At 40.2% G+C, this 27,291-nt stretch overlaps 1 protein-coding gene across 1 annotated transcript in view; it reads right to left on the bottom strand.

Annotated features, from left to right (window-relative positions):
• LRCH3 (leucine rich repeats and calponin homology domain containing 3) overlaps positions 1 to 27,291 on the bottom strand; it is a 67,962-nt gene that overhangs the window by 27,948 nt on the left and 12,723 nt on the right. Inside the window, 10 exon segments of the mRNA XM_017865484.1 lie at positions 901 to 954; positions 2,821 to 2,849; positions 2,852 to 2,870; positions 6,745 to 6,894; positions 7,361 to 7,412; positions 15,525 to 15,601; positions 19,413 to 19,561; positions 22,735 to 22,855; positions 24,187 to 24,280; positions 25,392 to 25,501. Coding sequence (XP_017720973.1) covers positions 901 to 954; positions 2,821 to 2,849; positions 2,852 to 2,870; positions 6,745 to 6,894; positions 7,361 to 7,412; positions 15,525 to 15,601; positions 19,413 to 19,561; positions 22,735 to 22,855; positions 24,187 to 24,280; positions 25,392 to 25,501 — 855 coding nt within the window.

The following is a 27,291-nucleotide window of genomic DNA, read 5'->3' as shown; positions in this document are numbered from 1 at the left end:
CTGCCCAGTTAAAAGGTGTTTTATCCATCTCAAAGGAAGTGAAGATTGCAGAATACACAGAAATGTGAACAGACTATGGAAGTTTGTGTAACAGGAATGTCATGCTGAAGCATGCAGCTCATGCAGTAGTATGCACCCTGGCAGCAGTTACTGGCACGAGACAGAACTGCTATAGATCAACTAGACTTCTGAATCGCACTACTATGAAAAAAGTAACATAAAACATGATGGGGAAAGAAATTCTACAAACGGTTAGAATTCGCTCACAAGGCTAATAAAAGTAAGGCTTTAAATAAACTTTCCATCTTATACTCATTTTCAGCTGATGAAACAGGCAGTAAAAGTAAACCAGTGTTAAACATGATCAGTAGTTAATGTTTCCTTGAGTTTAAAAAGTGAACATGAAGGAATAATCTTGAGATGTAAGTATTTAAAACCAAAGCGAAGGACTTTCGGTAGCTGAAAATACGTAATAAAATAGGATGTCAAATACACAGTTGTGCAATCAGTGTCATGGGCCACCTTAACATACAGGTGACCCATGAGCCAAATTAATGATTAATAAAGTAAGTGCTCCTGGAATTAGACACATTGAAAACGTGACTATTACATGATGCCTCTGTCCCCAGCACACGCACAAAGCCAACATGGTTCTCAACGCAAATGCTGACTCTTGGTGGCACTGACGAAGACATGAGTCGCAGGACTCTGACTCTAAAACACTGGGTCAATCACAAATAGTCATGTGGGAAAAGGGTTTAGTTCTTTATAAAGCATTTAGTAATGATGCTCATCATGTTTTATGGTATTTAGATACAGTTTCTGAATAAAAAGTACAAGAGCTATCCTTTAATCTCTAAACACAGAAACATAAAACTCCATTTTGTGCGAAACTCTTACCACTAACAAGGCACTATCATCAGTGTGCTGAGACCTTCTGGATGGGAAGGGGCACTGGAGAGGTGAGAAAAATGAAGCAACGTCAAAAACAAACTACGCACACATATGACGTATTTCACGAATACACACACAAGGAAAGAGACATATTAAGACACACTTTTGAAGATGTTGACATAGAGGACCACATTCACAATCATCTGGAATTCGTGCACTATAATAGTCAGTAAGCTGGTTCTGAGCACTGATTTTCTCCCAGAGTTTAAACAACTTCGAATATGATCTTACTGCCTAAAACCTTCCAAAGCAAGGAGGGAGCAGAAAGCTGGAGAGAGATTAACAATAACATAAAGAACCTGCAGTCATTTAGTGAGCCAGTGACAGACCAGTAGCCCAGGGGTCATAATTTCTAGTCTAAGTATCTCTTCATTTTCTTTCTCAAGCAAAATGAAAAGTACGATTACAATTTTTAGAACTGTTTATGTTATTTTCCTGTGGAGCTTTAGTTTTCTCGAGAATGAATTACTTGAAAACAATCATCAAGAAGGAAATATTGAGTAAAAAAGAAAACATATTAAATTTATCAAACTTTGGTTGTCAAAATGTGTTAGAATTATTACCAGGTGAAGAAAACACAAGTGAACAGGCCTGAGTCAATCTTTCAGGTATTATACAAATATATAATGTTCTAACATAAAAAAAAAACTAGAAGTAGTTCTATGTCTGATAAAATTTTTAAAAAAACCTCTATAACGGACAACTGAAAACATTTCAAACAATACACTTTCCCTTACCAGAAACACTTGTGCATTTAAAAAACTCTACACATGGACAACTGAAAGCATTTCCCAACATAAGCATTTCCTTACCAGAAACTCTTGTGCTTTTAAAAACACTGAAAATCGCTGCTTGCTTGTAAAGCCCCAGGTGTTAGGTTTTCAAATAACTTATTTTATGAAAAGCAAAGTCAAAATTCACATGAAACACTTTTATGCATTTTTCAAGGAGGTAATGATCATAAATTGAAAAAACTGGGTCAGGCGCAGTGGCTCACGCCTGAAATTCCAGCACTTTGGGAGGCCAAGGCGGGCAGATTACAAGGTCAGGAGTTCGAGACCAGCCTGACCAACACGGTGAAACCCCGTCTCTACTGAAAATACAAAAATTAGCCAGGCATGGTGGTGGGCGCCTGTAATCTCAGCTACTCGGAGGCTGAGGCAGGAGAATCACTTGAACCCGGGAGGTGGAGGTTGCAGTGAGCCAATATCGCACCACTGCACTCCAGCCTGGGTGACAGCGTGGGACTCTGTCTCAAAAAAAAGAAAAAGAAAGGAACAAAAAAAAAAAAAAAAGAAAGAAAAAACTGGAAGGCTTTTAAAGGGGAAATGGTTAATGAGAAAGCCAACTACAATAAAAACATTTGGTAAAAGCTTCATTTTAACAGATCAAAATAGGTGTGTAGATTTTCAAAGGTTAAGTGATTTATTTTCTGTTAATCTGTAACAAAAATGTACTATTTGATATTATAAAATAAGTGTTATCATTGATAACACTGAATCTGAAATACTACCTAGGAGTCTTTTTTTGTTTAGTAGCCGCTCCATTTACCTGTACCAGGTAAAGCTCCTAGGACTCTACACACCACACTTCCAAAACGGAGGAGGGGAATGGTGCCTCTGTGGGGGTCAGGGAGGGAAGTATAATCGCTAGATGGATGTGTATAGCTGAAAAAAGCCTTGATCTATAGATCCTAATAAACTCCTTGGCTTGTATCATCTCCCTCATAAGGAGAATTTTGTGAGGGGGAAAAAGAAAAGTGGCAATATTCAAAAAAGCACTGAAAAGATGATAATTACATGTAAACATTTCATTTGCATTGCAAAAATAATCAATTTCAAAGAAAAGGTGATTACATCAACTTACCTCACCATCTAGGAGGGGTTGCTGTTTTGTGGACTTTGTGATGCTTTTTGCTATATAACCCCAAAGCCCCCCAAAAAAGAAAGCTGGTTAGAGTCTGGAACACGGAAAATAATAAATTCTATTTACTAAAATAACCACTCACATTAATTTTTTTACCTCTTGTATATAGCATTTTTCTAGATTTACTAGTTAGAACATGTTTAGTTAGAAATTTTTAAAACTATACACATACCTACAGAAACACTTTTACAATCAGAATACTGACCTTCTCTCAGTGAACTTATTCTCTCCCTCTAATGGCTCCAGTATCACTCGAATGGTAATAACTTTAGCTAGAAGCAAATCTCAGGCTTGTGTTTTCAACGGCCTGTGGAAACTCTTTACTTGGAAACCCCACTCCACCTCATACCCGACATATTCAAAAACAAATTCACAATGTCCCATACTAACTGGCATTTTCTCCAACGTGTGATATCCAATCATCTAATAATAACATGATAGCATTGCTGTGGCCCCCGCTTTACAACGTGCTCCACCGTATGTCACTGTGCACACGGTATTTCAGTGATTCTTCTACTGTGTGAGATAAAATATCACCATCATATTCATGTAGAGATGAGAAAATCGAGAAGAGAGGCTATGCGGCACATGCAAGGTCTCCAAGTTCATAAGTAGCATAACTGAGGTTTGCGCCTGTCTTCCAACTGCAGAGCCTGCGTTCTTTCCACAATGCGAGACCCTCATTTGAAACCATTCTTTTTGCCTCCAAACCTTGCTTTGGGAGCTTCTTTTCTTTCACCCTCTTCAGTGATTTATTCATCATCTCTCTTACAGGTAATTCAGCAAATCTATTTTATTATAGTAATAGGGGATATAGCATCTACCATACTAGTATTAAGCATTAAGTATATCCATAATAATTCTGAAATAGTTAATATTTCATAGTTAAATATCACACACAGGAGGAAGCTAAGGCATAAAATGGCTCAGTAACTTTCTAAAAGTCAAGCACACAGCAAGTGGCAAAGCTGGATACAAATTCAGAAATTTCTGAACTTAGGCTCTTGTCTCTGTGCAATACTGCCGACCCTTAGGACCCTTAGAAGCCATCTGGTTTTTATGCCTAGTCTAACTAGGCATAAACCCTAGTCTAACTATTGCTATTTCTCTCTTATTTTCCTCTTTCTAGTCTCTTTCTTCCTAACCGATTCTAACACGAGCACATTCATTTTTCAGAAGTCTCTCTCGTCATTTTTTTTCCTGCTTTGAAACTCAGCATTCTCTTTTACTTAACAGATCAAGATCCAACACTAATCTGACATTTAATCAAGACTCTCTACAAGTTGACTATCTCTTACTAGCTGTGTGACTTCTATAGAAGGCAAACTGAATGAGTTAATTTATGCAAAGCACATAGAACAGCATTTAGGATTCAGTGTTAACCATTATTACCGAGAGGTGGCATGGACTATGCTCACAAAATAGGCTTTGGGGCCAACCTGCCTTGTTCTAATAATAGGATTTTAATCCTGCCACTTACTGAGTATTTAATCTTAGTAAACTGCTATTCTCTCTGAGCGTGTTTCCGTGTTCATAAAAAGAAAAAAATGGTACCTAAAGAGATTGCTGGAGAATTAAATGAGTAAATATATATAATGTACTTAAAATAGTGCCTGGTACATAATAAGCATTAAGTTTTAAGTATTATCATCATCTCCATAATTCATTTTTCCCGTCAGTCTTCAATACAAACTCTCTAGGCCAGCTGGTATTTCCTACAAGTACCGTTATTTTAAATCTACAAATCATACAAGGTCATCCCTAGTTCCCGTCCCGTTTAGATTTCCTCAGCCTAGATCGAACCCCCTTTACACCATCATCCAGTCTATTCTTCCTGGCTATATCCTACATACTCATTCTTCAGGGTCCCGTATCATTTCTTTTTGAGGTCAATTCTGATGATACTTGTTCTCTAAGTCTTCTATTGTCTTGAATATAATACAAGCACTTTTATTACAAGCTGTCTGATTTTCTGTTTATTTCTGTGATAAGGTCTAAGCTGTGCCTGGGGGGCAAGGCTTGTATTTTATGCATCTTTATATTCCTTGTACAACCAGCATTCCATAAAGGTCTTTCAAGTCCAATGGACGAACAAAGTTAGGCTTTCAGAAGTCTAGGTTTGCCTCCTGATTATGAAAAGGAATTTACTATAAATGACTACATTGCTTAATTTTCCTACACCTGCAGCTTCCTCATCTATGAAACCTGAACACCTCCAAATGACCTGTGAAGAATAAACCAATGAAGTATTTTCATTAGTTTCAAAAGAACTATATTAAAAAGTTTTTATGTAGTAACAAATCAAGTAGGGATTTAAGGGAAAGAGAAATGGTTGGACAAATTAGGAGAAACAGTATCTGGGTATTAGATGACTTGCACAAAAAGACAATGACAGAGATAAAGGAGGCCAGGAGAACATGGCCATCAGCACATTAACGTTCTTACAAGGGGTGAAAAGGCATGAAAAGAAATATCTCAGGGCAGATGGAAGGTTCTGAGGGAAGGATTAAGAGAGGTTCCTTTGTGAACTTCTGGTTGTAGGAATATTAATTTTAGTATTTTTGCTATTGGTCAAAAGATTTACCTAGTTTTTTTTTTTTTGAGATGGAGTCTCACTCTGCCGACCAGGCTGGATAGAGCGCAGTGGTGGTGATCTCAGCTCACCTCACTGCAACCTCCGCCTCCTGGCCTCAGACAATTCTCCCACTTTGGCCTCCTGGTTAGCTGGGATTACAGGCATGCACCACCACACCCAGCTAAATTTTTTTATTTCACTTGAGACAGGATTTTGCCATGTTGGCCAGGCTGGTCTCAAACTCCTGACCTCAGGTGATCCGCCCACCTTGGTCTCCCAAGTGCTGGGACTACAGGCGTGAGCCACCATACCTGGCCAGATTTGCCTACATCTTGATAGAAAATAATAGACAAGGGAACTTGTTGGATGAAGAGGAATCAGGTAAGAAAGAGTTAAACATCATCACCAAGGGTCTGATACATTCAGAAAAAAATAATTTATCAGGTAAAACAGACATATGCATGGTACTTAAAGAAGACGGTCTCTAAAGTATGAAATACAGGAAAGGCTTTAGAGGACAAGAATAATTCATTTAATCATTCAACAAATAGTTATTGACGATTACTATGAGCTGAAACCTGCTAAGGTCTAGGGATACAGTAGTAAGTAAAACAGACATGGTTCTTATCTTCATGGAGTTTACAGATACATGAGAGACAGATATTAAGTCAACAAAATTATAAATATTTATTTAATTATGAAGAAAAAAATGATTTCAGAACAAAAAGATAAGTAATCCAGGTAAAATAAGATGTCGTTGTTTCAGGCGCTACTATAGAGGCTGCAAAATGTCAAGAAATGTTAACAAGGTTGTTAACTGAATGTGTGTGGGGAACAGAGAGGAACAGACCAAAGTTCCTGTAAAGGGTTACGCCTGTGAGGCTAGCAAACTTCTGTCATTTGCTAAAGCAGGGAAGCCGGAGAGAGGTCTGAGGAACAGTTCACATTTGGAGGGCCTTAACTTGTTATTTGCTAAAGCACTATCAGTTTCATGTGACTGATCTTTACCATGACACCAGAAATCGAGGAAACGGCTGCTGGATAGTAAAGTGACATGTCCAATGATGGACTGCTAAATAAGAGGAAGAGATTACTGTTAATAAGATAATCACTTCCATGGTCCTTATGCAGATAGACACAAGTAAAAGAGACACTCTATTTAGTCAAGATTCCTTATAGAGAGAAAAATGGTTGACATTTTAATTGACCAAAAAAAAGCAACAGGCTTGGCCAAACAAATAGGCACTTCACCTCTCAGCAGCTTGAACAGTGTCATTCAAAGGACTCACTTTGACAAAGTCCAGGACAGCATCTCTCTGGATCTGCTTGGTCCTTATTTTCTCCTCTTCATACTGCAGGGCAGCGAGCTGAGCCTCTCTCCGAGTGCGCTCTACTAACTGCTCCCTTCTCCGATGAAGTTCCAGGTCTGTATGTGACAGCTGGAACCAAAGCGTTATTGTGCATATCAAAGTAAAAACAAGGATCACTTTACCAACATTCCCTATCAATTCAGGGAACTACTGTCGACCCATGCAACTCTTGCTTTGAAGTCACCTAGCATTTCTTTACATGTGTTTATCGCCAATCTTTTCCCATCTTTGCACCGTTCTTATATACATTAGGTTGGTGCAAAAGTAATTGCGGTTTCTGCCATTGAAAGTGATGGGAGAAACTGCAATTACTTTTGCACCAACCTAATACTAGAAAGCTATCACGAAGGTAAAGATTTTCTATCTAGTGTCCAAAACACTGTTAGCAAGTATCACGTACATATGTTATATTAATTGAGACAGCTAGTAACACTTAAATATATCTGGCAATTAATGGCAATTTAAGTATTAGAAAAGAAAAAAATCATCTTAGTTTAAAAAGCAAAACTAAATAAACATAACTACTAAAAATTACCTGATTGTGACTTGCTGATAGTGACAAGAGAGAAGATGGCTCAACTGGAACCCTGATCCAAAAAAGAAAACAGAAAAAAACTCTTCAATAAAAAGACAAACAGATGTATAAAAAACAAATGAAATTTTTATTGTAAATGTAGCTTTCTATTAATCAGCAGCAAACTGCCTAGTCAGCATTGAAGGAGTAGCTGCATTTTGTAAACCTACGCCCAAGTCATTAAGTGAAACCAGAGGAAAATCTGCCACCTCCAACTCACGTTTCATGTGGTATCACTATGTCAGCCAATAACAATAGTTAACTGAGATCACTATTCAAACAGTATCATTTCTTCATAACATGAATAACTATTATCTTCGTTACCACCATGATTAAAACAAGATACACGTAAACTGAGATCCTTTCACACACAGAGCCATTTTATCAACAGAAATCTAGAATACTATAGAACCTGGTAACTGTATTTATAAAGCACACCTGCTCTTATTTTCAATTGATGAAGTAATTTTAACACAGAAATAAAGATTCTGGTTTATTTTTAAGAAAACTACGAAACCCTTTTTTAATGCTTAAAAAAACAACAAAAAAGTACTACTTCCTCACTGTTATCAGTGTTAATTCTTGTAGTTTACTATTTATCCTTTTCCTGAAACAGATTTCATTGTTCAAGTCTCTGTAACTCATCTTTGTGTCTGAAACTAAAACTGGCAAAAGTAGTGACTGTCTGCCATTTAGGACCTGGCCTCTGAAACTATGATGATGATTAGCCTATCAGGCTTATCTAAAGGCACTGAAATCAGTGTGCTATTAGGGGAACAAAAACAAAATCCTGCCATCATTGCTCACTGCAGTCTTGACCTCCTGGGCTCAAGCCATCATGCCCAGCTATTTTTTAAAAAATTTTTTGTAGCAATGTCGGTCTTACTATGTTGCCCAGACTGGTCTCAAACTCCTGCCCCTCAAGCCATCCTCCCACCTCAGCCTCCTAAAGTACTTGGATTACAGGTGTGTGAGCCACTGCGGCCAGTCTTTTTTTTTTTTTTTTTTTTCTTTTTTGAGACAGGGTCTCACTCTGTTGCCCAAGCTAGAGTGCAATGGCATGATCGTGGCTCACTGCAGATTCGACCTCCTCGCCTCAAGTGATAATCTCGCCTCAGCCTTTCGAGTAGCTGGCCTACAGGTGTGCGTCAACCAACCCAGGCTTATTTCTGTCGTCTCTGTAGAGACGGGCTTTGCTATGTTGCCCTCAAATTCCTGAGTTTTCAAGTGATCCACCCACTTGGGCCTCCCAGAGTGCTGGGATTACAGGTGTGGGCCACCGCACCCTGCCCTGATTACACATTTAGAGTAACAGGAATTAACTGCAACTTTCTCCCTAGATTGCTAATTTCACTGTTAAAATTTCCCATAGCTTTTACTGGCCATCTGTAGATGAACTGAACCAAAACACAGAAAGGACCAAATAAACCGTCTCAAGTCTGTTTATGTGCCCTAACCTGAACACTATACATTAACAATGCTTATCAATCTTCGTTTTGTTTTGTTTTGAGACAGAGTCTTGTCCTGTCGCCCAAGCTGGAGTGCAGTGGCACGATCTCAGCTTACCACAACCTCCGCCTCCCAGGTTCAAGTGATTCTTCCGCCTCAGCCTCCTGAGTAGCTAGGATTACAAACATGTGCCAGCATACCCGGCTAATTTTTGTATTTTTAGTAGAGACAGGGTTTCACCATGTTGGCTAGGCCGAATTTAATGAAATGCAGTCATTGAACGCCTGACCTCAGGTGATCCGCTCGCCTCAGCCTCCCAAAGTGCTGGGATTACAGGCGTGAGCCACCGTGCCCAGCTGCTTTTCAATCTTTTAATACATATCTTCTTTTTACATGTTTCTTTTTTTCTTTTCTTTTTTTTTTTTTTTGAGACAGGGTCTCATCTCACTCTGTTGTCCAGGCTTGAATGCAGTGGTGTGATCTCAGCTCACTGAGACCTCCACCTCCCAGAGTTAAGCAATCCTACCTCAGCTTCCTGAGAAGCTGGAACTACAGGAGTGCACCACCATGCCCTGCTCATTTTTGTATATTTTTGGTAGAGATGGGGTTTCGCCATGTTACCCAGGCTGGTCTCGAACTCCTGGGCTCAAGCAGACCACCCACCTCGGCCTCCCAAAGTGCTGGGATCACAGGTTCAAATATTCATTTACCCTCTTTTTACAACACTTCTTTAAAAAGCCAGTCAAACCCATCGTTTCCACTTTATCTCATTATTGTATTTTGTACCCAATCCAATCCGCATCCTGTCCTTACAATTTCACTAAAACTGTTCTTTCTTTCACCTCACAAGTTTGTCAGTGATCTTGACAACCCCAAATCTAATAGTTGTTTCTTAGTCCTCCTCTTATTAAACCTATCAGCAGGGCGGGGTGCAGTGGCTCACGCCTGTAATTCCAGCACTTTGGGAGGCGAGACGGGTGAATCATGAGGTCAGGAGATCGAGACCATCTTGGCTAACATGGTGAAACCCTATCTCTACTAAAAAAATACAAAAAATTGGCCAGGTGTGGTGGCGTGCACCTGTAGTCCCAGCTACTCAGAAGGCTGATGCAAGGGAATGGCTTGAACCTGGGAGGCGGAGTTTGCAGTGAGTCAAGATTGCGCCATTGCACTCCAGCCTGGCGGCAGAGCAAGCCTCCGCCTGGAAAAAAAACCTATCAGCAGTTAAGTGATGTTGTTCATTCCTCTCTATACTTCTTCAAACACTGTTTTCAAGGCCAGGCACAGCGGCTCATGCTTTTAATCCCAGCATTTTGGGAGGCCAAGGCGGGAGGATCTCTTGAGTCCAGAAGGTCAAGGCTGCTTGAGCTATGATGACACCACCGCACTCCAGCCTGGGTGACACAGACTGTGTCTTGAAAAAGCAAAAACAGGCTGGGCGCGGTGGCTCAAGCCTGTCATCCCAGCACTTTGGGAGGCCGAGACGGGCGGATCACGAGGTCAGGAGATCGAGACCATCCTGGCTAACACGGTGAAACCCCGTCTCTACTAAAAAATACAAAAAACTAGCCAGGCGAGATGGCGGGCGCCTGTAGCTCCAGCTGCTCGGGAGGCTGAGGCAGGAGAATGGCGTGAACCCGGGAGGCAGAGCTTGCAGTGAGCCGAGATCCGGCCACTGCACTCCAGCCCGGGCGACAGAGCAAGACTCCGTCTCAAAAAAAAAAAAAAAAAAAAAAGCAAAAACAACAGCACTGCTTTCATTTAGCCTCTGGGACACCACTCTCTTTCTCCCATCCCCATGACCACCCCTGCTCAGTTTGTTTTTCTGGTTGTTCAAGCCCTAATTCTTGCCACCTTACTCCAAACTCATAAATCTAACTGCTTACTTGATAATTCCACTCGGATGTCTTGCATGTACCTGAAACAGAACTTAACCACAGCAGAACTCTCATCTCACACCCCAGATGTGTCCCGCTTCACTCAGGCTCCTGGGTGTTTCTTGAATACACCAAAAGCATGTTCCTACCTCAGAACCTCTACCTAGAATGTTTCCCCCCTAGACCGCCATAATGTTTGCTCTTTTTCATGTTTCTACTGAAATATTATCACTGCATCTAACATTACTTTCACTCTTCCCTCACCCTACCATCTCTTTTATCCTGCTTTGTTTTTCTTCATAGCACCTAGCAGTACCTGAAATATACTTGTTACATATATTTGTCTACATCCACTAAAAAGTAACTCTAAAATATCAGGGATTTGGAACAGAGACAGAACCATTATAGTGCTTAAGAGATATTGCTTGAATGAATGACGGTAGCACCCTCCCCCAAAAAAGCGTGGAATATTGAGACATAAAAAACAAAATGCAGGTAACACACATGTATCTCCTTTAAATCTTGAACTTACTTGAGCTAAGTAAACCAGACTTTTCTCTCTTCAGGCAGACTTTTTTGTTCTTCTTTTGAGATGGAGTCTCGCTCTGTTTTCCAGGCTAGAGTGCAGGGGCACAATCTGGGCTCACTGCAACCTCCACCTCCTGGGTTCAAGCAACTCTCCTGCCTCAGCCTCCCAAGTAGCTGGGATTACAGGCACCTGCCACCAAACCGGCCAATTTTTTGTATTTTTAGTAGAGACGGGGTTTCACCATGTTGGCCAGGCTGGTCTCAAACTCCTGACCTCAGGTGATGCATCTGCCTTGGTCTCCCAAAGTGCTGGGATTACAGGCATGAGCCACCGTGCCCAGCCAGTATAAGGCAGACTCTAAACTGCCTTCTCTGTTTTTCTTTATTTACAAAATCACATAATTAATGTGAGTGGCTTTTCTGGCTTTGTCTATATAACATGAAACAAAACAACTTCCAGGTTTTATCTAAATGTTAATTCTATATTGCTTCTTATAGAAGTTATAACACACTTTATAGAACCTAGTCTGATATTATCATGTCTCCTGAACTAAAATGCTATTCAAATTATAAGTAGGACCCGTAATTTTTTTTTTTTTTTTTTTTTTTTTAAGATAGAGTCTTGCTGTCACCAAACTGGAATGCAGTGGTACAATCTTGGCTCACTGCAACCTCCACCTCCAGGGTTCAAGCAATTCTCCTGCCTCAGCCTCACAAGTAGCTAGGACTACAGGTGCAAGCTACCACACACGGCTAATTTTTGTATTTTTAGTAGAGATGGGGTTTCACCATGTTGGCCAGGCTGGTCTGGAACTCCTGACCTCAGGTGATCTGCTGGCCTCAGACTCCCAAAGTGCTGGGATGACAGACGTGAGACACTGCATCCAGCCCATAAAAAATTATTTTAACAATTTTTTTAAAACATAATTTTTGCTAGTTTCAATTTCAAATTTACATAATCCATCTTGGCAAATACTACAAAACATTCACACTTTTTATGTATTACATCTCCATACGTTTATTATCTCCCAGTAGGGCAGACTCTATGTGGGTAGGGGATAGGGGAGTGGTAGGCGGGAAGCAATGTGTGTGGTGGATGAGGGGAGGGGAGGAGAATGGGAGAAAAAAGGGGTAAAGCGAGCTTTCCTTTTCAGCTCACTAGCAGAGGATTCCTCATGCTCACTCAGTGTTTTTGAGCTGCTGTAACTGACAGACCACTGAGGTAGATTCTTTTTGATAACATGTTATTCAGATTAAAGACAAGTCTTGCTCGCCTGAGAGCTTTCAGTCATTGCGAGGTGATTTCGTCTTTTTAGGTTCTAATTCAACATTCCACTCGAATGGTAGCTCCAAGACAGCAGGAATTTTGACTAAGTTCACAGCTACATCTGGAAAAGAACTTGGCACATAGTAGGTTTTTCACAAATACTTGCTAATTAAAAACAGGAAGTATCTATTGATCTTAGAGCCTAAGCGGTTACTAGGATCCAGTATGGAGTTCTTACCCAAGGACTGTGCTAAGGTCTAGTATTCTGGAACCCCCAGTGAAACAGTAATCATGGCCGGGTGCAGCGGCTCACACCTGTAATCCCAGCATTTTGGGAGGCCAAAGCAGGAGGGTTAGAACTTCAGTCCAGGAGTCTGAGACCAGCCCGGGCAACTTAGTGAGATTTCTGTCTCTACTAAAAATAACAAACCATTTGCTGAGTATATAGCACACGCCTGAAGTTGCAGCTACTCCAGAGGCTGAGGTGGGAGGATTGCTTGAGCCTGGGAGGTAGAGGCTGCAGTGACCATGATCACAACACTGCACTCCAGCCTAGGCAACAGAGAGAGACCCTGTCACGAAACAAAACAAAACAAAAAATGTAATCCCAGCTTTAGTTTCCAGCACTGCGGCAGACTAAACGTCCTGAATGACTCTTTCAATGGAAATAACCAAAATGCTGAATAAAATAAAACAAGCTTTTAAAATGTATTGCTAAGGTGCCATGAAAACAAAGAATCCACAGACTTTCAAAAGAAGTAAAACAGGAACTCTGGACTAAGATGTGGTAGGCAGACTTTCGTCTTCCATGATCTCCGTCCCTGGCCTTACTCTAGTGAATATTGTTGTATTACATTTTTAAAAGGCTTTGCAGATGAAATTAAGGTTACTAATCAGGTGGCCTTAAAATGGTGAGATTATCCAGGTTGACCTAATATAACCATGAGCCCTTAAAAGCAAAAGACTTTGGGAGATGTGGCAGAAAGGGAAGTGAGAAAGATTCCAAATATAAGGAGGATTTGACCCATCATTCCTGGTTTCGAGACGGAGGGGGCCGTGAAGAAAGAATGTGGGTGGACTCTAACCACCACCCGCTGGCAACCAGGAAAATAACGGGGACCTCAGTCATGGGGACCGGTAACTGCATCAAACTGAACTCTGCCAACATGTAGGAGCGTGAAAATGAACTCTCCTCCACAGTCTCCACATGAGAATCCAGGTCAGCTAATACCCTGACTTTGGCTTCTAAGTCGCGAACCAGGGGGGCCTGCCCAGGCTCTATCCTCCAGAAGGGTATTAATATAATAAAGAGGTGTTGTTCTAAACTGCTAGAATTTTATAACACAAGCAACAGAAAACTAACACATAAGGTAACTGAATGAAAAAGCTAGCTTTTACCGTGAGGGTTTCTACTAAATCCTGAAGCTATCGAGCTATGATGGATACAGGATGTGAGAGAGACAGGAGATAAAAAATGCAGGCCCACTCAGGGTAGGGAATGTAACTGGAAACTCCTGTATAAAACTGGAATCTCAAAAGACTATTCTTTCAATAAAAGGACACATGGCAACTGAAAAGACATTCTGAAATAAATTTCAAAGCGTATAAAATTTAATTAAATCTCCATTAGTTAAGTGGTAAGGGTATAAATGGCAAAGTTATGTCTTTCTTTTTTCTCCCTACATATTTATTCCATCTATATTTCAGTCCCCCAAGTTAACTTTAATACCCTGTCAAATATAAGAACTACGTAAATTTACCATCACTTAAGAATAGGTATATCAAGACTTCATAAAACCAGAAGGCAAAGAACTAAAGGATGAAATTTCCAACTACTGCGAAATACTTCATGGCAAGAAACATTCTGGAATTCAAGAATGAGAAGCAGTGCTCTAAATGATCAAGCTAATTTTCAAAATATTGTTTTTTTTTTTGAGACGGAGTCTCACTCTGTCACCCACGCTGGAGTGCAGTGGCGCAATCTCAGCTCACTGTAACCTCCGCCTCCTGGGTTCAAGTGATTTTCCTGCCTCAGCCTCCCAAGTAGCTGGAATTACAGGTGTGTCCCACCACACCCAGCTAATTTTTGTATTTTTAGTAGAGATGGGGTTTCACCATGTTGGCCAGGCTGGTCTCGATCTCCTAACCTCAAGTGATCTGCCCGCCTTGGCCTCCCAAAGTGCTGGCAGTACAGGTATGAGCCACCGTGCCGGGCCTAATTTTCAAAATATTCTCAGAGGCACCAAGTACAGTGGAAAGATTGCATTAATTGAGACAGGACTGGTGATCCATATCACTGTCTCTGCCTATCTCTCTGTTATCCAGTCAAAAATGTAAGTTAAAAAAAATTAGGACTCTCGAAACTCGTTTTTTGTTTTTGTTTTTTGTATTTGTGTGTGTGTGTGTGTGTGTGTGTGTGTGTGTGTGTTTTTAAGACAGGGTCTCACTCTGTTGCCCAGGTGGGAGTGCAATGGCACAAACTGGGTTCACTGCAGCCTCAACCTTCCAGTTCAAGTGATCCTCCCACCTCAGCCTCTTGAGTTGCTGGGACCACACGTGTGCCCCACCATGCCAGGCTGTTTTTTTCTTTTTGTAGAGGGTAGAATGATGCTCAGACTGGTCTCCAACTCCTGGGCTCAAGTAAGCCTCCCGCCCTGGCCTCCCGAAGTGCTGGGATTACAAGTGTTAGCCACTACGCCCAGTCCTGAAGTTCTTTTAGCTCTTTTTATGCATGAATCCACATAGCATCACCACAAAGTCTCATTGCTATCAAGTATCTTCAGATGAATTAACTGTGTAGGTGATGATTTAGATAGTGTCAATTTAGAATCAAATCAATTTTCACTTTATGGCACGAGTACAAAAAGCATACTGTCATTCAGTTCTAAATACATGCCATCAAAACATCTTTATTATACACAGATCTGCATAAACCCAAAATTATTTTATGCTCTCATCATTGAGTTAAGACAGACAGAAATTAAATAGAATTGGTTTTTCAAACCTGTTTTGATGTAAATATCTTCTCATATCTTCTGTTTTTTGAAACTCCCTAATGGCTACTGGCTTTACTGGTGAACCCTAGGCCAAAGGACAGAAATAAATAAATTTAATATATTAATCCATAACACTGTGATTACACAGTTCACATCCAATTTGTCATTTAATTTGTATATTATATTTAAAAAATGTTAATAAACTCTTCAAATGTAAACTTTAGGTGTAAAAGCATCATATGCTATACTGCTGCTTTAATAAACAAAAATGTTCACAATTCACATTTATTTTATAAGAAAGCAGATTTCCTTCTCACTGTATTATATACACTACAGTGACCGAGCACAGTAATATCTACTGAATAAGAAGATGTCAGAATTGGAAAGAACTGAAGAGGTCATGGTACAGACTTCCATTAGGACAGAAATTCCCACCCACCCTACCCTGACATTTGCTCAGTTTCTCTTGAATATTTCTGGTAATGGTGAGTTTACTGGGCAGATTACATTTCTTTATTGATCCATCACCACAAGTTGTCTCTTATCATACTCATACAAATAGTCTTGGGTGTGTTGGTGACTATCAAGATATAACAAAAAGTAACTTCTATTTATGGTAAAATACCGTATTTAAAAGGAAAATATTACTGGCAATTTTACTTATTTATGAACTAAAGAGTAAAAGGTCATTTTCAAAACGTATTACTGAGGAAAATTAAGCTGGTTTAAAATACAGACCACACACAGAAAAATAAAACTATAAACCAAAGGTAGAGGATTAAAGGTTATCAAAGGAAAATCTACAGAACCAATACAATCTTGTTTCCACCAAAAATCATCACCAAAATAGTTATTCATCAAGGGAAAAATAAGAAAACAACTTTTCCAAAAAGGATATCTACAAATCAAACATAAAACTACTTATCATTTACCTCCAAGAAATAGGTACATCACACGTCACTAGAAGCTTTTGGTGAGTTACTCCAAAGGGCTAACAACTGACTGTCTTAAAGTCTGGACATGAGATCCCAATAATAAACTACAATTCTGCAACTCTGATGCAAAAATAACTTTTCTAAGTTTAGTGAATACACCATTTTAAAATTTTTGTTTATTTAGAGACAGAGTCGCTATGTTGCTCAGGCTGGTCTCAAACACCTGGGCTCAAGCAGTCTTCCTACTTCAGCCTCCTGAGTGGCTGAGATTACAGGAATGAGCCACCAGGCCAAGCTATACCATTTTAACAAAGAAACAAAAATCCCTCCTAGGATGTTGTATCAGTGACTTACCATCCTAGTTTTTTTGTTTGGTTGGTTGTTTTCTGATACGAAATCTCGCTCTGTCACCCAGCCTGGAGTGCAGAGGCACAATCTTGGCTCACTGCAACATCCGCCGCCCAGGTTCAAGCGACTCTCATGCCTCAGCCTCCAGAGTAGCTGGGATTACAGGTGCCTGGCATGACTCCCAGCTAAGTTTTATTTTATTTTTTATTTTAATTTTTTTAGTAGAGACAGGGTTTCATCACGTTGGCCAATCTGGTCTAAAACTCCTGACCTCAAGTGATCCACTCGCCTCGGCCTCCCACAGTGCTGGGATTACAGGTGTGAGCCACCATGTCCAGCCCCATCCTAGTTTTATGATACTGCAATTATCTAAAATTATTCTAAGAGGTACATGAAATTTTCATGACAAAATGAATGTGACATTGGTTTAATTAAAAAAAAATCGTACCATGTTCAGACAGGAATGGTCTATGTATATGACAAGTATTATGATAAAATTAAATAATAGTAGTGTTTAAAATCTCACATAGGTTAGTTTTAACAATCCATTTTAGATAAGTGTTCAGGAAAATAAAAAGATATTTCTTCCCTGGTTGTGAAACCATCTAAAATAATGCTGCCTCATCATATTTTCACATAAGCTAAATTTTACGAAAGCTTTATGACACAGAAGTCATAAAGACTACCATATGTAATAGGCAGCCAGAATTTAAAAAATATTATTACAAAACAATATAATGAATTAAAGAAATGATACTATTATTTTTCATAGTAGTATAATAGGCATTTTCACTTTTAGTAGAGATACTCCATTTATACAGCCTAATTAAGCATAACATGATCAAAGAGAAAGACCAGGAGAAAAGGAAATGAATTCCTTTAAGGATTATAATGTGTCATTGTTCATTTTAATTTTATTGCAAAACAGTTAGGTGCCCCTTGCTCCAGCAGCCTGAACAAGTAGTTTCACCAGTCATCTGGTACACTGCTATCTCTGGGCTGTAAGACTTTGACTTACATAATTTTATCCAACTTTAAATACAAGAGTGTCTCTTTACCAACAAAAAACACTGTGTTCAAAAGTGTTCACACAGGAAAAACCAAAGCCCCCTTTTTTAAAAAAAGAATGATAATATTGGCTGGGCACAGTGGCTCACACCTGTAATCCCAGCACTTTGGGAGGCTGAGGCAGGCAGATCACATGAGGTCGAGTTTAAGACCAGCCCGGCCAACATGGAGAAACCCCATTTCTACTAAAAATACAAAAATTAGCCGGGTGTGGTGGCGCACGCCTGTAATCCCAGCTACTCAGGAGGCTGAGGCGGGAGAAACACTTGAACCTGGGTGGCAGAAGCTGCAGTGAGCCGAGATCACACCACTGCACACCAGCCTGGGCGACACAGTGAGACTCCGTCTCATTAAATAAAGAATGGAGGCCGGGCGCGGTGGCTCAAGCCTGTAATCCCAGCACTTTGGGAGGCCGAGGCGGGCGGATCACGAGGTCAGGAGATCGAGACCATCCTGGCTAACACGGTGAAACCCTGTCTCTACTAAAAAAATACAAAAAACTAGCCGGGCGAGGTGACGGGCGCCTGTAGTCCCAGCTACTCGGGAGGCTGAGGCAGGAGAATGGCGTAAACCCAGGAGGCGGAGTTTGCAGTGAGCTAAGATCTGGCCACTGCACTCCAGCCTGGGTGACAGAGCGAGACTCCTTCTCAAAAAATAAATAAATAAATAAATAAATAAAGAATGGTAATATCACTCTACAACATGTCCCACTTGAAATGATTATTCTCTATTTCTTTTTTTTTTCTTTCCTTTTAGCTGTCTCAGACCAAAGAGATTATTCTCTATTTCTAAAAGGCTAATACATCATTCTCTAGAAAGGACCCAAGTGTTTCTCAAATAATCACTGCTCAGAGCCTGAAACCAACTCCAGATATCAACATCACATCCACGAAAGTGAAGCCATTTTCTTATGCTGACAAGACAGACTGACGAACGCTATTCTATCTGAGACCCTTGGGGAACTGGCAGAGATTCTGCAGTGGGCTGAATGCACATTTGTTTTCTAAGGCAATTCAATGTTCCACTTAAGAGATACCCAAGAATTTTAATAGCAAACAATCTATGTTCTGTGTGACTTAGCACAAAAGCTCCACTATAACTCAGCATATTATAAAAATTCTATGGTTAAGTCTGCATGTTGCCACGAAGTCAACTTTTTGGTTTAACTGTTAATTAATTACTGACCAAACTATGACTTATCAGTTAGTAACAATGTAAAAGCAATAGAAACAACAATGAAAAGCATCACTGTATTTTTCTTTGTACTTTCTTCGAAGGCCTTAACAGTACCTAGACTTCTCTTATTCCTTCTGTAAAATTCTGAAATCTGTCTTCTTGTTTGAAAAATAAACCTAAAGCCTACTTGAGACTACTGTCTGATGTTTCTGAATAAATCTCAACAATTCGGTAGTGAAATTAGAAGTGAACATAATGAAAACAATTAGGCTTAAGTCAACAAATCACTGATATAACAAAACTTTATACTATTATGAATTATTTTTACGAAGGGATAGCAACATACTTAGGGTTCAATCTAGGCACTACCTCATGAGAGATCCGCCGTTGTTCAATATACGCCACAAACTGTGAGCTAAGGCTGTCTGAGTCCGGTCCCTTGGGCTGTCTCACCTCGGCCTCTTCTTCCTCTGCGGTACAGCTGTCTATGAAGTCAATCTGATCCAGATCATGTTCCACTGTATACACCACACACACAACCACACACGCACACACACACCAGAAAAAAACATTCGAATTAGACAGCCAATAAAAGACATTTACTTATTTCCTTTTCCCCAAGATTTTCTATCTTGAAAGTGGGAGGGATGACAAAAACTTTAAATTACTTAAGTCTTTTTTTTACCCATTTTATGTCCAAGGTTGGTGGCTCACGCCTGTAATCCCAGCACTTTGGGAGGTGGAGGCGGGTGGATCACCTGAGGTCAGGAGTACGAGGCCAGCCTGACCAATATGGTGAACCCGGTCTCTACTAAAAAGACAAAAATTAGCTGGGCTTAGTGGTGGCAGGCCTGTAGTCCCAGCTACTCGGGAGGCTGAGACAGGAGAATTGCTTGAACCTGGGAGACGGAGGTTATAGTGAGCCAAGACTGTGCCACTGCACTCTAGCTTGGGCAACAGAGCAAGACTCCGTCTCAAAAACAAAAAAAAGGTAAATAAATTTTACTTACATTTTATTATGTTTTTTTGTTTGTTTGTTTGTTTGTTTTTTGAGACAGGGTCTCACTCTGCCACCCAGGCTGCAGTGCAGTAGGACAATCTTGGCTCACTGCAACCTCTGCTTCTCATGTTCAAGCGATTCTCCTGCCTCAGCCTCCCAAGTAGGTGGGATTACAGGTGTGCACCACCATGCCCGGCTACTTTTTCTATTTTTGGTAGAGATGAGGTTTCACCATGTTGGCCACATTGGTCTCAAACTGCTGTGCTCAAGCAATCCGCCCACTCTGGCCTCCTAAACTGCTGGGATTACAGGCGTCAGCCACCGTGGCTGGCACCTAAGTGTTTATTATTTAGTTCACGGTCACTCACAAAAATAGGCTCCAGAAAACCTTAGTCCTAGTTCACTAAAGAACGTAGTAATTGATGATAATTATTGAAATAGAGACCTCTAACATTTTTCTTTAGACAGCTCCTTCCTGTTTTAAACACAGTAGTTTGAGTTTGTGAGACAAAGAGCAAGACTAATTTTTAAAGACTGAAAGGCACATCTTCGTGTTTTAGGTCTGGGGCTTAATATCTCTGGAGGAGATAGCAGGTGGAAAACTGAACACAGTCAACTCAAAAGAAAGTAAAAGGCCACACACAAAACAGGGAAAAGGTAGGAGTAAACTGGAGAAAGAAAGAGTTTCTGACTACTATCTCCCTTCCAGTAATTGTTGTCAACTAAACAGAAACAAAAAAGATCAGAACAAAGATTGTCCTATTTGGAAAACTATCTGCTAGAGGTCAGCAATGTAGATATTTTATAATAGTTTACGGATGGGAAGGGATTCATTTGACGAATTTTTTTCCTCTCAAAATGCTTTAGGGTGAGGAGAAGTATATAAATTATTTTAGCCACATCGTTAATCTATTAAGTTTGGGAAACCCCATTTTTTTAAAAGTTTAAAAGTAATGAAACAACTACTTAAAATGGCACACTAGAAAAAAAAACTTGCTACTAAGACAGTTTCTCCAGAGACGCATTAAACCACAACCTGTTACTTTATGACGTTCTACAGGCTGCCTAAAAATCGCAGTTGCTGGAGCAGTGAACCTGGAGAAGCCTCTTTCTCAAACTAGTCTTCTGACTCATTTATAAATAATTCTGTGAATGCAATTAATATAAAATGAATTTTGAGTTATTAGAGTTTTATTAATAGCTAAAAAAGATGAAAAGGTTACAAGTTTACATCCACATTAGAAACCAGGTAAATAAATGCATTTTTTTACTGTGCTAACACTTGTCTGACTAAATACATGTTTATATTAAGACCATTTCTGAAGAAAGCAACTTTACTTCTTCATACAATCTAGACAAGTGTGGCCAAAGAGAAAAATAACACAAGCCATAAAGGTGAACCACATGCATCATTTGAAATTTTCTAGTAGTCATATTTTTTAAAGAGGCAGCATTAATTTTAATATATTTTACATTGTCCAATATGTCTAAATATCACTTCAACATATAATCAATGCAAAATATTACTACTTTATATGCTTTTTTACAAATGAAGTCTTCAAAATCTGATGTGTTTTAAACTTATAATACGTATCAATTTGGAAAAACCACCTTTCTTTTTTATTTCCTTTTATGAGACACAGTCTCATTCTGTTGCCCAGGATGGAGTGCAATGGCGCGATCTTGGCTCACTACAATGTCTGCCTCCCGAGTTCAAGTGATTCTCCTGCCTCAGCCTCCCCGAGTAGCTGGGATTACAGGCATGTGCCACTATGCTCTGCTAATTTTTTTTTTTTTGGATTCTTAGTAGAGATGAGGTTTCACCATGTTGGTCAGGCTAGTCTCAAACTCCTGACCTCAAGTGATCCACCTGCCTCAGCCTCCCAAAGTGCTGGGATTACAGGTGTGAGCCACCACGCCCAGCCTAAAAAAACACATTTCAAATACTCAATAATTACCACATGTGGCTAGTGGCTACCATACCGGCACAGATCTCAACATTATTTTAAGTCTTAAATAAACTGATGGAGAAAGATACCTCATACGAGAGAAACACTGAAAAGAAAACTACTGAAATGTAAACGAAAAATGGTAACAACAGGAGGAAAGAACATAAGATGGTGAGGAAAGACAGCAAACCATTTAATTGAAATCATCACGGAGAAATGAAAGCTCTTTTCAGATAAGTAATAGGTTTCTGGAAAAATCAAAGTCATTTTCCCTTATAACTGGCCCTCAAAATTTAAATATGAAGTTAAACATTAAACATTAAATTCAAACCAATTCAAGCAATATAGAATGGAATGCAAAAATCAAGAGTCTGCTTCAGGCCGGGTGCTGTGGCTCAAGCCTGTAATCCCAGCACTTTGGGAGGCCGAGACGGGCGGATCACGAGGTCAGGAGATCAAGACCATCCTGGCTAATGCGGTGAAACCCCATCTCTACTAAAAAAAGAAAAAAATACAAAAAACTAGCCGGGCGTGGTGGCGGCTCCTGTAGTCCGAGCTACTCGGGAGGCTGAGGCAGGAGAATGGCGTTAACCCGGGAGGCGGAGCTTGCAGTGAGCAGAGATCCGGCCACTGCACTCCAGCCTGGGCGACAGAGTGAGATTCCGTCTCAAAAAAAATAAAAAAATAAAAATAAAAAGTTAATGACCGCAAACACTTTCGATGTCACTGGAATTACGCTTACCTCCACCATTTGTTACCACTAAACTGCCGCGATTCTCTTGGTACTGGCTTTCTCTTCGTAGTCTTTGTTCTTTAGTCATCTCTGCTACTCTAAGAGGCAGATCGGAAAATTCATCTGTAGGCTTAAAAAAGAAGCAGAAACATGAACAACAATCATTTTCAAGCCTGGCGGCTCACGCCTGTAATACACGCACTTTGGGAGACCGAAGCAGGGGATCACTCGAGGCCAGGAGTAAATCAGCTGGGTGTGCTCACGCATGCCTCTAATCCTAATACTTGGGTGTTGAGACGGGAGCATCGCTTCAGCCCAGGACTTCGAGGCTGCAATGAGATAGGATTCCACCACTGCACTCCAGCCTGTGCGAACAAAGCCAGATCCTATCTCAAAAAAATAAAAACCTGGCCTGGAGTGGTGGCTGATGTCTATAATCCCAACACTTTGGGAGACCAAGGTGGGAACCATAAGCCCAGGAGTTTGAGACTAGCCTGGGCAATACAGGGAGACCCCGTCTCTAAATTTAAAAAAATTTAATTAGCTGGGCGTGGTGGCATAAGCCTGTAGTCCCAGCTACTCAGGAGGTTTATGTGGGAGGACTGCTTGAGCCATGGTCGTGCCACTGCACTCCAGCCTGGGTGAAAGAGCGAGACTCCGTCTCAAAAAAAAAAAAAAAGATTCATGACTCCATAAATCTATACATATAGATTTCAAATATCTACATATATATCTGTATCGATACAGCCACATTTATGAACCCACCCACCAAGACATACAAACACAATTCCAAATTACAAATGGGATGTGGTCTAAAATTAATTTGCTTTTGATTCACCATAAAACAATGTTATAAATAGTAGGTTATCAATCTTGCTAACAAAAGTTTATTTAATAACTTAATGCATCGCTAAAATATTCACATTAGTAATTTTTATTTTTTTACTTTTTTTCTTCTGTAGACCTTCTCTGTGGACACAGTAATTTTTAAGAGCAGAAAACATAATACATATAATTTAAAAACCAGGAAAACGACAGAATTAGCTAGGAGGTTGTTCCTCCTGAGCACATGAATACTCTTCACTAAGGTCCTCATCTCTACCCATCAGCCTGAAGTCCTACTTGTTCTCTCACCATCTCTCGCCTCTGCTCAAGAACACCCCACCCTTCACATTTTAGGCTTCCGTTTCCACTGGCTCAGCTCCTGTTTGCCTTTCTATGATATGAAACTATTTCTGTGAGACAATGAGGAAACAGACAGGTGGAAATACGCGTGATGGAAAGCTGGTAAGGAAGCAGAACACCAGTTCCAGCTGTAGAGTGTGGGAATCTTACCCCCACCTTGACTTTTCTGTATTTTATGTAATGAGAAATTGAATCCGGTTAAGGCACTTTTCATTTTCATCATTTTACCTTCTCTTAATCAGGTGTTATAACACATGGATTATAAAAAACACTTACTTCATTCCCTGACCATCTCTTATCACCACTGTCCACACTATTGAAGCCTGAATCAAGAGCTCCATATGGGCGACTGGAGTACAGTTCTTCACGGCTGCCAAAAAGAGACTTCGTTACTGCAAAGTTTGTTATTTTAACAATTAACATTTGAAATTCAACAGATCAGTTTTCTAAAAAAACAAGAAATGTGGCAGACACTTAACTATTAGAACGAAATGGGCTTTCTTTTTTTAATACGAAAAATTCCAAACAGAAACAAAGCAAACAGAATAGGATGAGACCTCATGTACTCATTATCATCCAGCTTCAAAACAATCACACCTCTGCAATTCTTGTTCACCCGGTGAGGCGAGTTCACTGGGACTGTGCTTTTAAGCACAATTTGAGAGGTTCCAAGAGAAGGCCTGAGGGGTTCTCTTTGGAGTAAAGTCCATAAACATTATTTCACTTTCACTGAAACATCTATCCTGCTTGTTTAAAGGCCCAAGAATTTAATTCTTGCTACTTAAGATTGCTCCATACTCAGGAGGCTGAGGTGGGAGGAATGCTTGAGCTCAGGAGTTTGAGAGACCAGGCTGGGCAACATAGTAAGACCTTGCTTCAAAAAGAAGAGATTGTTCCATATGGTTGGGACTGCCAAGCAGATGACCTTATAAGTCATATGTCATGTAGCTGAGGGACTCATAGACTTAAAAGATACTGACGTGATGTTAATGGTCAACAAATCCAACTCTTCACTCCTTGTAGGAAAAATGAAACCCAAAAAGTATGAATGACTTGCCTTCAGCTAGTTATTTCAGCAGCAGAGCTAAAGTTAGTGTTCAAGTCACTCAGACCAGTAGTTTTCAACTGGAGGCCTCAAGGTGACATTTGGAGACATTTTTGTTTGTCACCTTGGGAGGGGACTACTGGCATCTGATGGGAAGATGCCAAGGACACTGCTAAATGTCTTACAATATACATGACAGCCCATCACAACAAAGAATTATCTGATATAAAATGTCAATAGTCCCAAGGTTGAGAAACCCTTAGAACTAGACTTTGCCAGAGGTGGGTAATCAACACTACAATACAAGCATTCTGAGAATAACAGTGTTAAAACAGGTTATTTCCCGTTAGTCAAACATTCAGGTAAATTAAAGTATCCATTTTATTTGATTCCCTGTGCAAAGAATATGATAGGCAAAGGTACAGAATATACTTACCAGGAGCCAAAACCCAATGGTCTCCTATCATAATCTGGCAGATCTGGAGCAATCTTACAAGCTTGTATGTTCAGGTATTTAAATATGTGGACTTTGCCTTTTATACATATCTAAATAAAGTAACATAAATGTAGACAAATTATTACTCATCTGAAGTATGCTCCTTTTTATCATATCAACATTTTATGTAACGTACATTGGGAACAGGAAGCATTTCTGTCAAGTACATACAGTAATATTAAAAAACAAATATTCTTATAACAAACTATATTATTTGGTTAAGTGTTATTTTAGGTGTTTAACTGGTAAATGTAAGTTTTCATTTTCTAGTCACTAATAAACTTCAGTAATATATAAAATAAATAATTTTTGATTATACTGTTCAAATACCAAGTAAACTTATCACACTGATTAGTTTGCATAGTCAGAGATTTAAAGCATTTCTCCCCACTACATTACGTGAAGCAACTTTTACTTTTAGGAATCCAACATTCATATACAATTATGTTTTTGATTTTGCTTTGAGAAAGAAGAGCAGGACATCATGAAATATTTCATATATTTCTGTTACATGTATTTCTGTTGCTACTTGTTCCAGAGGTCAAAACACAAAGTCCTGAGGCTTATAAGACCCTTCTATTGTTAGGAAGTTTACTCATAAAGTTTTATAGTTGCCATAAAGAGTAGCACATGTGGCTGGGTGCAGTGGCTCACGCCTGTAATCCTAGGACTTTGGGAGGGCGAGGCAGGTGGATCACCTGAGGTCAGGAGTTCAAATAAGCCTGATCAACATGGTGAAACCCCGTCTCTACTAAAAATACAAAAAATTAGCTAGGTGTGGTGGCGGGGGACTGTAATCCCAGATACTCGGGAGGCTGAAGCAGGAGAATCACTAGAACCCAGGAGGTGGAGGCTGCAGTGAGCCGAGATCGCGTCATTGCACTCCAGCCTGGCCGACAAGAGTGAAACTTCATCTCAAAAAAAAAAAAAAGAGAGAGAGAGAGAAGCATATGCTTGTACAAAATCGTCAATAAATTGCAGAGTTAAAAAGAGCTAAGGGGGCTGGGCGTGGTGGTTCACGCCTGTAATCCCAGCACTTTGGGAGGCCAAGGCAGGAGGATCACGAGGTCAGGAGATGGAGACCATCCTGGCTAACACAGTGAAACTCTGTCTCTACTAAAATATACAAAAAATTAGCCGGGCGAGGTGGCGGGCGCCTGTAGTCCCAGCTACTCGGGAGGCTGAGGCAGGAGAATGGTGTAAACCCGGGAGGCAGAGATTCCAGTGAGCCGAGATCGTGCCACTGCACTCCAGCCTGGGCGACAGCAAGACTCCGTCTCAATAAAAAAAAAAGAGCTAAGAGAAAATAATGAGTTGGCAAAAATTTATAGGTTGTAGCATGTCCAGCATCTACATGTAAAGCTACCTTATAATTATTACTGTATAGCTTCATTTCAGTCACTGATAAATGACTGAAATGTCTAAACTAGGAATTTGTGACTTCTAGAATTAGGAAGGTTGTAATAACAATGATCAGAAAAGAAATGTACTGATAGTTTTAGCTCTGAAAGCTGAGTATTTTATTTGTCTCTAGCTTTTTTTTTTTTTTTTTTTTTGAGATGGAGTCTCGCCCTGTCGCCCAGTCTGGAGTGTAGTAGCGCGATCTCAGCTCACTGTAGCCTCCACTTCCTGGGTTCAAGTGATTCTCCTGCCTCAGCCTCCTTAGTAGCTGGGACCACAGGCGCCCACCACCACACCCGGCTAATTTTTGTATTTTTAGTAGAGACGGGGTTTCACCATGTTGGCCAGGATGATCTCAATCTCCCGACCTTGTGATCCACCCGCCTCAGGCTCCCAAAGTGCTGGGAATACAGGCGTGAGCCACTGTGCCTGGCCTGTC

This window comes from Rhinopithecus bieti, unplaced genomic scaffold (assembly GCF_001698545.2).
Source record: "Rhinopithecus bieti isolate Rb0 unplaced genomic scaffold, ASM169854v2 scaffold_83126, whole genome shotgun sequence".
Taxonomy (NCBI): Eukaryota; Metazoa; Chordata; class Mammalia; order Primates; family Cercopithecidae; genus Rhinopithecus; species Rhinopithecus bieti.
Note: the sequence above shows the minus strand (reverse complement) of the source record. Positions and strands in the feature narration are given on the sequence as shown.